At 54.4% G+C, this 13593-nt stretch overlaps 5 protein-coding genes across 5 annotated transcripts; 1 reads left to right on the top strand and 4 right to left on the bottom strand.

Moving 5' to 3' along the window:
- Positions 1–772: 772 nt before the first annotated feature.
- Positions 773–2302, bottom strand: CkaCkLH20_08357 (CFEM domain-containing protein; the record flags this gene model as incomplete). Its single annotated transcript, XM_038891072.1, has 4 exons — positions 773–1196; positions 1251–1926; positions 1983–2118; positions 2198–2302. The coding sequence occupies 4 exons, from the start codon at positions 2300–2302 to the stop codon at positions 773–775; spliced, it is 1341 nt and encodes a 446-aa protein (XP_038743835.1).
- A 1211-nt stretch (positions 2303–3513) lies between these two features.
- Positions 3514–5341, top strand: CkaCkLH20_08356 (isoamyl alcohol; the record flags this gene model as incomplete). Its single annotated transcript, XM_038891071.1, has 3 exons — positions 3514–3767; positions 3819–4019; positions 4096–5341. The coding sequence occupies 3 exons, from the start codon at positions 3514–3516 to the stop codon at positions 5339–5341; spliced, it is 1701 nt and encodes a 566-aa protein (XP_038743834.1).
- A 1068-nt stretch (positions 5342–6409) lies between these two features.
- CkaCkLH20_08355 (vacuolar membrane PQ loop repeat protein) lies at positions 6410–6731 on the bottom strand (the record flags this gene model as incomplete). Its single annotated transcript, XM_038891070.1, has 2 exons — positions 6410–6574; positions 6624–6731. 2 exons carry the CDS (start codon positions 6729–6731, stop codon positions 6410–6412), a joined length of 273 nt encoding a protein of 90 aa, XP_038743833.1.
- Positions 6732–7720: 989 nt separating this feature from the next.
- Positions 7721–9955, bottom strand: CkaCkLH20_08354 (adventurous gliding protein z; the record flags this gene model as incomplete). Its single annotated transcript, XM_038891069.1, has 1 exon — positions 7721–9955. One exon carries the CDS (start codon positions 9953–9955, stop codon positions 7721–7723), a length of 2235 nt encoding a protein of 744 aa, XP_038743832.1.
- Positions 9956–11153: 1198 nt separating this feature from the next.
- Positions 11154–13306, bottom strand: CkaCkLH20_08353 (primary-amine oxidase; the record flags this gene model as incomplete). Its single annotated transcript, XM_038891068.1, has 2 exons — positions 11154–13132; positions 13207–13306. 2 exons carry the CDS (start codon positions 13304–13306, stop codon positions 11154–11156), a joined length of 2079 nt encoding a protein of 692 aa, XP_038743831.1.
- Between the last annotated feature and the right edge of the window lie 287 nt (positions 13307–13593).

Below are 13593 nucleotides of genomic sequence, written 5' to 3'. Positions count from 1 at the left end.
GTGCCGACTACGATGCGACTTCTGACAGCGCAAGTGAAGGCGTTACAACCAACATCGAGCAGTGGTGCCTCGGAAAATGCACTGGTAAGTGACCGTGGTTCCCTGGAAGTCTGAAGTCAAGATGCAAGACCACTGCTAACTCACATCTCTCAACTCGCAGGCTCGTGTGCTTCTGTGTTTCTCTACAGAGTGCTGCAATTCAATCGTGGTGCTTACAATCCGTACTATATCTGCAACCAGTATGTTAAGCTGAAAGAAGCTCGTGTTCACCAAAACTGACAAGTGGCGTAACAGATACAACAAACAATGGTCAAACGATTTTGTCCAGAACGGTATTAGTTCGAGCGATGCAGGAGTTGCTTTCAAGTCAGTTCTTTCCACCGCATGACTTGTCTGGTGATTGACTAACTCTTGAACAGTAAGCAGTAACACCTGACATGGTCTGTGGCACCAATCGGCTTCGTTGTGATGACGATGAGCTTGCCAGGCGATCACCAGTATGATATTCCTACCTGGTATCTCCATTTCGTCGCGAGAACCTGATCTCGACCCGCCTGGAAAGATGTGCTCACGATGGCGTTGCGGCTGGGAATATGAAGGTTCAATGGCTTTAGAGAAAGCCCAGTCACAGCCCGTTATTGGATGAACTATGATTACGATGTTGACTTCATGATTCTGGATACCACGATACATGTATATACTTTGAATGAATTATCAATACTATTGGCTTAGAGACGAATCTTCAATCTCCTGCTACCATCCGACCCGAATGCTATCTGTGAACCCTCTCCGGTCTTTGCAGATTAGTCATAGGTACAAGATTCGACTCGTCACTATCGCTGTAAGAGACGGTAAATGTTTTCTGGAACTTTATCTGGCGGTCCTCTGTCTCGTCAGAGTTTGTCCTGTCCACAGTGACGACTCCGATAGTGCGTGGTTGACTACGCGTCATCTTCGACCGCACGTCGCTTCCGTACTGATAGTATCGCTGTCCTTTGCTCCGAAGAGTTGAGCCGGACATAACCGGGAACAACTTGACAAGAATCATCCTGATTGATGGCAAGCAGGCGCACATGATGCCCACGGTGATCTCGATTGTGCTCCAAATGCTGACGTCCAAGAAGTCCATTGTAGGATTGGAGCCTTTTGCAAAGTCGACAAGGGATTGCAGTCGGATGATACTGACGACGGTGACACTGGAATATAGTCAGCTTTACTGAAAATTTCAAACACGCCGGCATCAGACTTACAACATGCCCACGATGAACATCAACGCCACGCCAACCTTCTTCTTCCAATGCAATCTCAAGGACCTCAACTGCCATAGCGGAATGGCCAGGGTCCAAAGATCGAGAGCGATGCTGATTGCGGCGTTGGACCAGCTGATCGCATTCGCGTTTGCGCAGCTTCCCTCGTGCAACATGTCCCACTTAGTCCAAAAGTAGTGGATTGGTCTGCACTGGAAGATGGATGTTACGACAAATGCGAACCCCCAGATGATGATGAAGATCGTCGTGGCCCACAGAACACGCTGCACTTCTCTCGCTGGGAAGATTCGCATGTAGAAGAAGATGATGGCCAGCTTGACCAGCGTCACCTGCAGGAAATACAGCCAAGCCATGATGTAGAAGTAGAAGAGAACGTTGGTGATACTCTGCGGCTCCAGAGTCCAGATGTCTCGTCCTAATCCGTTCTTTGTTGTTCCGTGGACTGTGATGATAGCGCTCGGCATGGCGGCGATCAACGTCGCCATGACGAACCAGTCATCCCATCCGATATCGAGGCCGGCGAAGAAGATCTTGTAGCCAAATCGAGCCAGGACAAACACGGCAGCCATGATAGCCATTGTGTTTGACAGGATGACATATTCCTGGGATCGGTCGTGTACGGGGGCGCCGCAGTTTGTGAGGCTCGCATTTTTGGTAGCTGTATTTCGCGACACGGTCAGATCTTGAACTCAGGTTGAGGTATTTGCATCGTACCCAACGCTTCCGGTACTGTGCAACTTGCAGATACGCAGAGTGTCACGTTGAGTTGAAAGTCGGCGTTGGTGCAAATGCAGGTTTGGTTCGTGGGAGCACAAAAGCCGCCGGCAAAAGCGCTTGCTATGCATTTTGTCTGTGAGGACGATGTCAGCTATTTCGTTCACATCACTCATTCTGCCCAGCTTTTCGGGAAAGATCTCTCGTTCACATACCGCGCAAACAGGAAAGGTCGGTTTGCTGGAAGGGTTCTCCTGCGCCAACACGGCGGGGAGAACGCCAAGGGCAAACACCAACAAAAGCCGTCGAATCCACGCCATGTTTCTCACGCCGATTCCCTCTCTCTGCCTACGGATATCGGGATGATCGTCCCTTGATAAATGAGATCAGGCTCCTCTCCTTTACAAAGTTCCCAGTCTTCCATGTGGCAAAACAGGGTTAGACCGTGGCCGCTGTTTCCCACGTTGTTGGTCAGCCGGCCAGGAATTCTAGGGATGAACTAGTTCTCCCTTGTTTCGGCCGATGACACGCTGTGCCTGTCTCCGAACGACTCCTGCACCCATCGCCATGCATATTCGGGGGTATTACGAGCGCTCTATTGAATCTAGCACCTCTTCCAGCCAGATAGGCCCTCACCGAGGCGATGAAAGTTGCGAATTTCTCGCTTGAACGCTTCTTGGCTCCCTCAAACGGAAACCAACCCCGGCTTTTACGTTCTAGCCAAGAGCCCCTGCAGGACTATGCATCAAAGATTCTTAGTCGCCTGCGGCACAGCAGCTGAGAATCCCATACTCCGGAAATTATCACCCGGCCGCATCTCGCGCAGCAGCCGTTGGAGAATTATTCTGCACTTGGCATCGAAACGCCGCTTAACTCCCGGTGGCGTCGAGATTAACAGCTGCAGGAGCCGGTTGAAGAACAATCTGCACAATCGCTCTACGTTTCTTCTTACACGTTGTCGAATTAGTCTCTCCCCAACTTAACTTTGATCTGTGGGCTTGGCTGGGGAATCAATCGGTCGGCCCCCACGACGATTGACACCAGGCTTGCCCGGGCCAGCTGGTGTCTCATCCGTCCTCCCCGGGCGTGCCAGACTCAGGGTGCGATGCATGGAATCTATGGGGCCATCGGATGTCAGACCCTACAATAGGAAGTTCAGTGGCAGGGTCCGATAACTTCGCATCGGCCAACATGGGTACCACCAGCTCCACGTACTCCGGTCGGCCCTGTTTCGGGTATCCCGCCGCCAGTCTATTGAAGTCGAAGATTGCTACCTACTGTTGGCACCAACTGCGCGGTGGTATTTCGCATGGTTACGACGAAATACGAATGGAAGCGACTCTTGATCGAACATGGTGCCGAGGTACCGCCTTCATAATCCCAGGCAGGGCGGGACTTGCGCAGGAGCAAGGTCACGAATGCGCGAGATATATGAGCACCAGAGGCTGTCACATCTCTGCAGGTTGCGTCTTGCTTATCACCCCTCCTCTCCTTACCTCCTTTGACTACTTGCCCAACTCAAGTCATCAAGATGAGGATCTCTTACCTGGCCGTAGCCACCACCTTGGCTACCCTGACTTCGGCTGCCGCAGCTCCGAAACAGCAGTGTTACTGCTTACCTGGAGATCAGTGTTGGCCGGCAACATCCACCTGGCAGAGTCTGAATGCGACAGTTGGTGGGCGTCTGGTGGCTACCAAGCCCATTGGTTCGCCATGCCATGATCCCACATACAATGAGGAAGCTTGTGCAGCACTCCAGGCACAGTGGACGAATCCTTTGACCCAGTTCGTCTCACACCTTCGCATCGAGTCACCTTGATACTAATGCGGTTACAGCATTCCTTCTTCGTCTTCTGTCATGCAGTCTTACTTTGCCAACCAATCCTGTGATCCCTTCACCGACAGAGCTACGCCTTGCACTCTTGGCAACTACGTGAGCTACGCTGTCGATGTTCGCTGCACCGCGGATGTCTCCAACGCTCTCAAGTTCGCGAAGGCCAACAATTTGCGCGTTGTCGTTCGGAACACAGGTCATGAGTGAGTTGCTTCTCAGAGATGTCCTACTACTACGAAGTGTCGTTTCGTGACAATGACTGACTCCATCATCTTGCAGTTTCCTCGGGCGGTCGACTGGTGCTGGTGCCCTTGCCATCTGGACCAACCACTTGAAGACCATTGACTTCACGACGTGGTCTGACGAATACTACTCCGGCCCAGCCGTCAACGTCGGAGCTGGTGTTCTCGGATATGAAGTGCTCGAGGCCGCCCACGCTCAGGGACTCGCTGTTGTCTCCGGCGAGTGTGCCACCGTCGGCCTGGCTGGCGGCTTCATCCAAGGTGGTGGGCACTCTGCGTTGAGCACTCAATTTGGCCTCGGCTCTGATCAAACACTCGCATTCCAAGTTGTTACGGCTGATGGCAAAACCGTCATCGCGTCGCCTTCTCAGAATGCCGACCTGTACTGGGCTCTCAGCGGCGGCGGCGCCGGTACTTTCGGCGTCGTCACTGGTCTTACCGTGCGTGCCTACAAGGCTGAGACGGTTGGAGGAGCTGCGTTCCAACTTCTTGCTGCGACTACCACTCCGGAGAAGTTCAATGCCGCGGTTTCCAAGTTCCACGAGTTACTGCCCAACATGACGGATGCCGGTGCCTTCGCCGTCTTCCTTCACAACTCCCAGTTCCTCGTCCTTCGGCCATTGACGGTTTGGAACTCAACCGCCGCCCATGTCAAGGATGTTGTTCTGGCGCCATTCACCAAGGCCCTTGAGGAGATTGGAGTCACACTGGCGGTCGCCTACAGTGAGCTCTCATACCGCGACCACTACGACCGCTACATGGGTCCTCTTCCTCAAGGCAACCTCGAAGTCACGCGATACCAGTTTGGTGGACGCCTGATTCCACGGGAAGCCATCGAGACAAACAATGCCGAGTACCAGAAGGTCGTCAACAACCTGACTTCCAATGGTGTCCTCTTGGCAGGAAGCGTGGGACACTACGACAAGCCTGCCGGCGCCGCCAGCAACTCTGTCCACCCAGCATGGCGCAAGGCGGTTATGCAACTCCAGCTGATCACGAACTGGGATAACGCTGCTCCCTGGGCCGACATGGAAGCTGCCCAGAGACGGATGACTGAAGAGTTCATGCCTCTCATCGAGTCCGTGACCCCTGGAAGTGCTTCGTACATGAACGAGGCGGACTTCAGACAACCGAACTGGCAAGATGCCTTTTTCGGCGAGAACTACAGCAAGCTGCTTCAGATCAAGAAGAAGTGGGATCCCGAGTCTAGCTTCTACGTCCTCAAGGGCGTTGGTAGCGAGGCTTGGAATGTCGCGCCCAACGGACGGATGTGTCGTGCTTAATACTGCTTAATAATTATCAAACGCTGTTGGACCGCCTACTACTATTTCGCATCATGAACATCGCGATACGCGATGAACATTTCTTAAAGAACAAAAGTGATATGACCGAAGATGATTTCACGCTCGAAGCCTCTTGATTGTTGTTGTGATCCCTCGGTCTCAATTTGACGTTGATTCTATGACGCCTGTTTGTCCAGACTCAATGACGCTTCATCTATCTTCATCCGCTTCTCCTCCAGCCCTCTTCTGATACAACTTGACTTGTAACAAGATGAAACAGTCCTCTAAGATCGTTCCCAGCGAACCAAGCAGCCACGGTAGGCTGGTGAGAAGGTAATCTCTATCCTGATTGTATGCAATGACGCTCAAACCATACATGAGATTTCCGGTGATAGAAAGAAGGAGAAACAGCGGTGCCAGTCCTGCTTCAAAGTGAGCCATGGGAATCCCTCGGAAGTCAAAGAGAAACTGACCTTCACAAGACCGCTGTCTATAGTTTTTGATGATCTGGGGCACGCGGGCGCTACTCTTGTCAGCTCGTTCTCAAGCGCATGTAAATCTGAAGTCCACTCACAACAGATAGCAGAGCGCTCCGAAATACCCTAGTCCTGTGCCTACTTCACTCAAACCAATTGTCATGCCGACACTGACACCATCGAGACCTCGTTCGGACCCCAACACCCCGGTTTTGTTCAAGACGACCCAGTCCATGACTCCAAGGAAATGCACCCCTATAATGCACGCAAAATTTGTGCGCCAGTCATGGATGTTGTGTACCGCATCGCTCGTGCGTTTGGTTTCTCTGGACGGGTCCCTAGCCAACTCAATCTGAGCATCCGAAGAAGTCCGGGTCGCTGATGCGTTATGAGCAGCCAAGAGCGGTTGTTGTTCTCGGGTTTGCGATGCTGTCGTTCCTGTTGTCGCGGAGCGCAAGTCTTTTCTTCTGATAGCATTGTAGTAAAGACACTGACAGATGAGCGTCGAATCCGAGAAGCAAAGATAAGCCGATACTGCGAGACTTGCTGGCGCGATGTGGTTGATTATGCCCCCTATGAATGTTAGAGTCGCTCATATCAACCCGAAATTCAACAGCAACCGCTTGGAAGCTCGTTGAACTGAAACCTGCGTCATACCCAGCAGATTCGAAATGTCTCCGACGAGCCAGATGAAGAGGAACGCCATGGACAGGCTGTCGGCGCTTTGCAGCTTGTAGTTGGCGTAGAGCTGGGGTAACTGCTGACTGTCAGAAGATCGCTCTTCGGTTATCGAGTGAGCCACTCACCAGGAGACACAGAAATGCAGCCATGCTGATGCTCCCGAGGATTTCGGAGGCTTCTTCACCCGACAACGGGTCGGGCGGCGATCCCGAGAACGTCTTCGAACTCGCCATACTTTGAGCCGTGGACCCAGAATGCGGCGGGTTGCAGGATGAAATTTCCGGTCGGCGATGGTCGGATGATTTGGGGTAACGGGCACTTTATGGGTGCTTGGTCGCGCTGCATGATGCGGAGATGAGACGATTCTTATCGTGCGGTCAACCAGCACGGTAAGTTAGGTTATCAATGACGAGCGCCGGCCTCAAGCGTCGCTGACTCATCTGGCCCGTCCTGCGCTTCTGCCACCTTGATAGCGCCGTCGAGAACAGACTCATTCTAGTGTGTCCTCTGTACTGGTTTATGAATTAGACGCGCCGATGGTGGGCTTTTGGTCCCTCTGGCTTGGACTCTAGCTCTTCCTCCTCTCACTTTTTGAGATGCGAGGTTAGCTCCTAACCCCGATCATGCTTAGCAGCATCTGATGCCCATCGAAGGCGTTTGAGTTTGAGCCAACTATAGCAATGGGTATCCTAGACCTCACCGCCGTTGTCCCGCTAAGTACGCTCGTTTCAACTCTCTAGATGCAACCCGACGTCTTAAGCATCTTGAAGATGAGGCTCTTCGCGATGCCCTACTCGAGCAGCTGGATTTCTTTCATAGGGATTATTTGTTCTCATTCAAAGACCCCAACCTTTTGTCCCTGCATTAGCACTGTTGCTCTTTTTAATAAACCAGCCAGACTATTCCATATCCTTTCAAAGCCTCTCAATGAGGTTATGTGGCTCAAGGTTAGTTTAACCCCTGAGACTCATAACCAGCTTCATGCAGAACACAAATGTTAGTAGGCTGCCATAGGCAGCCTACCCAGGACTTCAGAGGATCATGGTCTTGTGGTAAATCTCGTGTGTCGTTACGTTCATGACTACTTCATCGGGGGATTATTCTATTAAGTACAGCTTTGTGCCGACCTCGTCAGGTGTGCGCGAGGAACACCGCGTCGGCTGATCCCCCAGCTCATTCCCCCCCTTTGTACACTGGTATCTGGTATCTCAAAAGGTGCTTTTTAAGCGGCAACAACCTCCTCCTTGGGCGTCTCCTCCTTGGGCGACTCCGCCTTGACGCCATTGGCCTTCTTGCCATTCTTCTTCTTGCCGTTGCCATTGCCGTTGCCATTGGTGGTTGTGGTGGACTCCGCGCGAAGCTTCTCAAGCTCAGCCTCAAGAGCCTTTGCGCGCTCCTCAGCGGCAGCAGCATCCTTCTTCGCCGTCTCAAGCTCAGAAGAGGAGGCCTCCTTGGCAGACTCAGAGGACTTCTCCAGGTCGGCAAACTTGGCCTGAAGCTCAGTCAGCTCCTTGCTCAAGCGAGAAGACTCCTCGGTCGCATCGGCCTGAGCCTTGTCGTGGGTTTGTTGAAGGGCAGTGTGCTTCTCCTCCAGCTCAGCAAGAGACTTCTTGGCCGCCTCAGCATCAGACTGGGCCTTCTCGCTGTCCTTTTGCAGACCGCTGGACTTCTCCTCGGCATCAGCCAGGCTCTGCTTAGCGGCGGCAAGCTCGGTGGTGGAATCAGACTGGGCCTTCTCGTGAGACTCCTGAAGGGCCTTGTTCTTCTCCTCCAACTCAGCAACACTCTTCTTGGCGGCCTCCAGCTCGGTGGCGGCATCAGATTGAGCCTTCTCCTGGGCCTGCTGGGCGGCGGTGTACTTCTCCTCCCACTCGGCGGCGCTCTTCTTGGCGGCCTCGAGCTCGGCAACAGACGTCTCCTGAGTCTTCTGCAGGATGTTGTACTTCTCCTCCCACTCTGATGCGGTCTTCTTCGCAGTCTCGAGCTCGGTGCTCAGGGAGTCCTTGGACTGCTGCAGCTCGGCGTACTTGGCCTCGGCCTCAGCAAGGCTCTTCTTGGCGGCCTCGACTTCGCTGCTTGAGCTCTCCTGGGCCTGCTGGAGCTGGGTGTACTTCTCCTCGGCCTCGGCGATGCTCTTCTTGAGCGCCTCGATCTCGGACTCGTGTGCTTGTTGCAGGGACTTCTGCTTCTCCTCAGACTCGGCGAGGCTCTGCTTGGCGGCGGCGAGCTCGGCTTCAGAGTCGGCCTTCATCTTGTCGCTGCTCTGTTGGGCGGCGGCAAGCTTCTCTTGTGTGTCGGCAAGCTCCTTCTTGGCGGAGGAGACGTCAGCCTCAGAGGAAGCCTTGAGCTCGTCGATGGTCTTCTGAAGAACGACAAGCTTCTCCTCGGCGGTAGCAAGCTCCTTCTTGGCGGCGGCGACGTCTTGCTCGGAGCCGGTCTTGAGCTTGTCGTGAGAGTCCTGAAGCTCAGTAAACTTGGACTGGGAGTCGGCAAGTTCCTTCTTCGCGGCCTCCAACTCGGCAGCGGAGTCGGCGTTGAGCTTGTCGAGGGTCTGTTGAAGGGTGGTGAGCTTCTCCTGGGTGTCGATAAGCTCCTTCTGGGCGGCAGCGACGTCGCCGTCGGAGGCGTTCTTCAGGCTCTCGTGGGCGGACTGGAGGGCGGTGAACTTGTCCTGTGCCTCGGCGAACTCCTTCTTGGCGGCGGCGAGCTCAGAGTCGGTGTCGGCCTTGAGCTTGTCGAGGACCTCCTGCAAAGCGGTGTACTTGTCGGCAGCGGCAGCAATCTCGGCGGCGGTGTCGGTCTTGAGCTTGGTGTGCTCACCCTCGAGGGTGGTGAACTTGCCCTCGAGGGTGGAGAGGGCCTCGGTCTTCTCGGTGAGGGTCTTGGAGGCGGCTTCGGCATCGGCCTTGATCTTATCGAGGGTCTGCTGAAGGGTGGTCTGGGCGGCCTCGGCGTCGGTCAATTGGGTCTTGAGGGCGGCGAGCTCCTCGCGGAGGGAGGTCTCGAGGGCCTCGCGCTCCTTCTTGGCCTCGGCCAGCTGCTCCTTGATGGCGGTGAGGTCATCCTCGAGAGCCTTCTTCTCCTGCTGGACCTTGTCGAGCTGGTCCTGGAGGGCGCTCAGCTCCTTCCTGGTAGCCTCGAGGTCGGTGGTGGCGGCGGCAGTAGCGTCATTGTCGGCGAGAGACTGCTGGGCGGCCTTGTCGTTGGTGGAGGCAAGCTCGGATTGAAGGTGGTGGATCTTGGCCTCGGTCTCCTTCTGGGTAGAGGTCAGGTTGTTGCTGAGCTCGTTGACCTTTTGGCGGAGGTCTTCGGCCTCCTTGGAGAGGACGGTGTGCTCCTTCTCCTTCTTGGAGAGGTCCTCCTCGAGGGCGGTGATGGTCTCCTTCTGGTCGGCAATCTTTTGCTCGAGGTCGGCTCGGTCACCGTCGGTCTGGGGAGAGGAAAAAACGTTGCCCATGATTTCGATCCGATGGAGTCTTCTTGTTGATTCAGGACGCAGCTCAGGCTCGGGCTCAAGATGCGCGGTGAGAAGTTGAAGAATTGAGAGGCGGCGCTATGCTATGCAGGCAAGACCCATGAAGAACGGGAACGGTCACGACATCAGAGCAAGGCCAGCGAGAAGAGGGAAAAAAACGGTAAACAACAAGCCTGAGAAAGGCGGTCAGGCAGATCTCTAGCGACCGGGATATTTTTTTTTCTTCTCTTTGCTTCGCATCGTGGGGCAGCATCATGTTCACTCGGTGATAAAATGAGCGAACTGTTTTTTGAGTGGACGAACCCCTGCACCGGCCCCGCCAATCATTATCGCGGGATCCACTGGTTCGACAGTTAGGCCCACCTCGTGGCACCAATGAGGTAAGGCTCAATTGGAGCTCAAAGTACTGTTTTGCTGGCCGCACCACTGAAAAGATACCTGTTGGCCTGAGGGTGCCATTCAGGCTCTCAAGGGGACCTGACGGGGAAGGCAGGCGCGATAGACGTGGGGAGCTCTCAATGGTCGTTCCTTCTGTTTGGACGGCCGTTGCAATGGGTTGGGCGCAAACAATTTTTACGGCGGCAAAACAAAACGATAACAGACCACGCCCAGGCAAGAACGGGAACGGGAGCTGGACATGTGACCAGGAGGGGGAGGGGGAGGGGAAGCGAAGAGGGGGAAAATGCAATTGACTTCCATGCTCGAGGAAGGAGTCATCGAGGGGCAGCAGAGGGGTCGAAGCTGGGGACCCAGGACCAAGGCATTCAGGCACCAAAAGTGGCTCACCTTTCTTCACCGTCTCACCGTGTCTTGACCGATATCTCGCATTTTCGTCATTTCTGCCACGTCGGTCCCCTCTGACTGGAGCATGAACTAACGACGACGACAATGGTGTGGTGAATGACAACAATGAGTCAATTCAAAAAAGCTCGGGCGTCATTTCCTTTGGCCACCTTTTGCCATCCCAGTTGAGGCCTGGTCTCACCAATCCAAATCTCCCCGTCCGTCACCGTCCGGTGGACGCCAGCAAGCCAGCTCTGTTCGGTAAGACACCATCATCATCCAATAAAACCGGGACAGTTGTAATGAGACACAAGATTGGGCATCATGTGCGCCATTTCCCACAGATCTTGATTGCTCGCATCTACGAACACGTACATATATCGTCATCCACCGCACTCTACAATTTCGAGCATCCACGTTGGCCTTCCGCGCAGAAGGCGTCCTTCGACGTCCTATCAGGAGAGACCGAGGACGGTGGGACCCAGAGACCGGGGTTCTTCTGGAAAAAGTTTGATGCGCGCAGCATCACGCTCACCGGCTCCGCCGGCATGATCGGGAAGTCCTCCGTCCGCGGGAAATGGGTGAGCCCGAATTGAATGTAGCACACAATATCCGTGTTCTCGATCGATTCGTTCCGCCCAACCCAGTCCAGGATCGTCTGGTTATGCGGATGCGCTTCTTGTCCAGTCGATTGGCAGACATAGTCGCCGGCCGGGAACAGCTCGTAGTCCTTGTAGGGCAGCACCCAGAGACTCTTCCGAGCGAACGCCGCTCTCTTGTACACCATACTGCCCGGTTTCGCAAGCAGAGCCGGACAATTCGGGTTGATGATCTTGTATCCGACCGGCTTCTTGGCGGACGGGTTCATGATACTCGGGTTGATGATATCCCACGCTCGACTGGTCTCGTGGCAGTACACCGCGGCTCCCTCCTGGGACGTACGCAGGGGCGTCTTCTTGCAGTAGAACCCGTTTCCATGCGGATTCTGTGGCGATCCAACCGGCTCATCCGATGGCACCGCGTCGCTCTGCAGGACCGAATTCCTTGGCCCGTCGATTTCGGGATCGACCCTCAGCGAGAAGATATGTTGATGGTTATGAGCGTCCAGCCTGGGCGCCACCTCGGTGCCGTACGGCGCTGCAGACTCGCTCGGGTGCATGCAGTACGTGTTGAGCATCCCCGTCAACTTGATTTCCAACTTGTACGTGCCGTCCAACGTGAAGATGTGGTAAAACGCATACTCGTAGTTGGCTGCAGTGATGATCTGCGAGATAATGAGCTTCCTGTCGCGGGCGGAAATCACCTTTCCGTCGCGGAAGTCGGTGTGCTTATAAAGTAGACCGTTGTCCTCCTCGTGGATGCACACCGCGTTCTTGACCATCGCCGGCTCGCCCTTGGAAGTCGTCATAACGGCATCCAGGTAGTGAATCGCGCCCTTGCAATCACAGCCAAGTTTGAGCGAATTCGTCATCAAGCCGGTCCCGTATTCTCCCACATCAAAAGCATGCTTCTTGTGATGGGGAGGGTTTGGATTGCCGTAAGGGACAACCATCTCAACCACACTGATTCGGTTGAACAGCGTACGTTCGCGTTGCTGCTGCTGGTCATGCACCCGCACGTCGGAGATGACGATGCCCTCTCGGTAGTTGAAGCCAATGTGCATCTTGAAGCCTGCCCACGCCAGCTCGTTGCCACGCATCTGGAAGGAAACTCCCTGGGGTTGCGTGATATCAATCGGCTTCAATCTAGTGTGGTCGTACGAGTCCTTGATAAACTCGGGGAGGTAGTTGTGTTCCTCCATGGGTACCTGCGTTCGTTCCCCGTTGACGTGACGAACATCGATGGCGAGAATCTCCTCCGTCTCCGTGTCGACAACCACGGAAAAGTCCAGAGGATGCGCGTACTGGTTGTCCAACTCGGACTTACGGTAGTACGGTAACCCTTGCTGGAGTCGACGTTCGAATCCCCATCGATGGTCGAACCCGATCGCCCAAGCATCAAAGAAGACTTTGGACATATCCGTAATACCGATCTCGCGACACAGCTCGATGATCCTGGGATCCTCTCGAGCAATCTTCTCCGTGATGTCGAGATCCTCGAGCGTCAAAGTCGGAGCGACTTCAGCAACGGGCTTCCACGATTCGACCTGCAGCTTGGTCAAATTGGCAATGACTTCCGCGACCTTGCTCGTTCCCTTCTCCAACACGATCGCGAATGCCCGACGATCGGGTCGCGGCCCCTTGTTCGCTCGAAACGCAGCATATTCGCCCTTCTTCGGCTCTCGAAGCGTGAGGCAGTTGAACTTCAGGGTGTTGAACTTGGCTTGACCTCGAAGGAGCTTGCTCGCAACGCGAATCTCGTCGATCGTTAGCGGGTCTGGTCCGCCTGCATTAGCTCATTTTCTCTCAACCTGCAGCGGCAGGCGGACCACTTATGGTCAAGTGACATACCAAGAGGGTGTCTAGCAGGTTGCTTCGACAAATCAGGGGTCGCATCGGTCGCTTCCTCCTGGAAGACGGTGTATCCGGGAAACGATGTGTCTTCAATCATGATTGTTGTGTTGCATAAAGCCGATCAAGGAAGGGGCACGTGGTTCACGACAGCGTGGCACAGTGGCATGTGAAAAGGGATGAACGTGGCTGGCGGCTTTCCGTTATCTAAAGGGGGATTTTGGGGACATGGAGCCTCATGCTTATTTATATACTCTTGGACGTTTGATTCATGGAATGCCATTTACGTAAAACATCGAACCATCCAGTGTCCCGCTCGGAATTTCGTCGGCCAGCCTCTCTTCATAAGCTTTGCTCGATCTGATCAGAGACCCAAGATCTCTGACG

This window comes from Colletotrichum karsti, assembly GCF_011947395.1.
Source record: "Colletotrichum karsti strain CkLH20 chromosome Unknown Scaffold27, whole genome shotgun sequence".
Lineage (NCBI taxonomy): Eukaryota > Fungi > Ascomycota > Sordariomycetes > Glomerellales > Glomerellaceae > Colletotrichum > Colletotrichum karsti.
The sequence above is the reverse complement of the archived record's forward strand: the minus strand, read 5'-3'. Positions and strand labels throughout refer to the sequence as shown.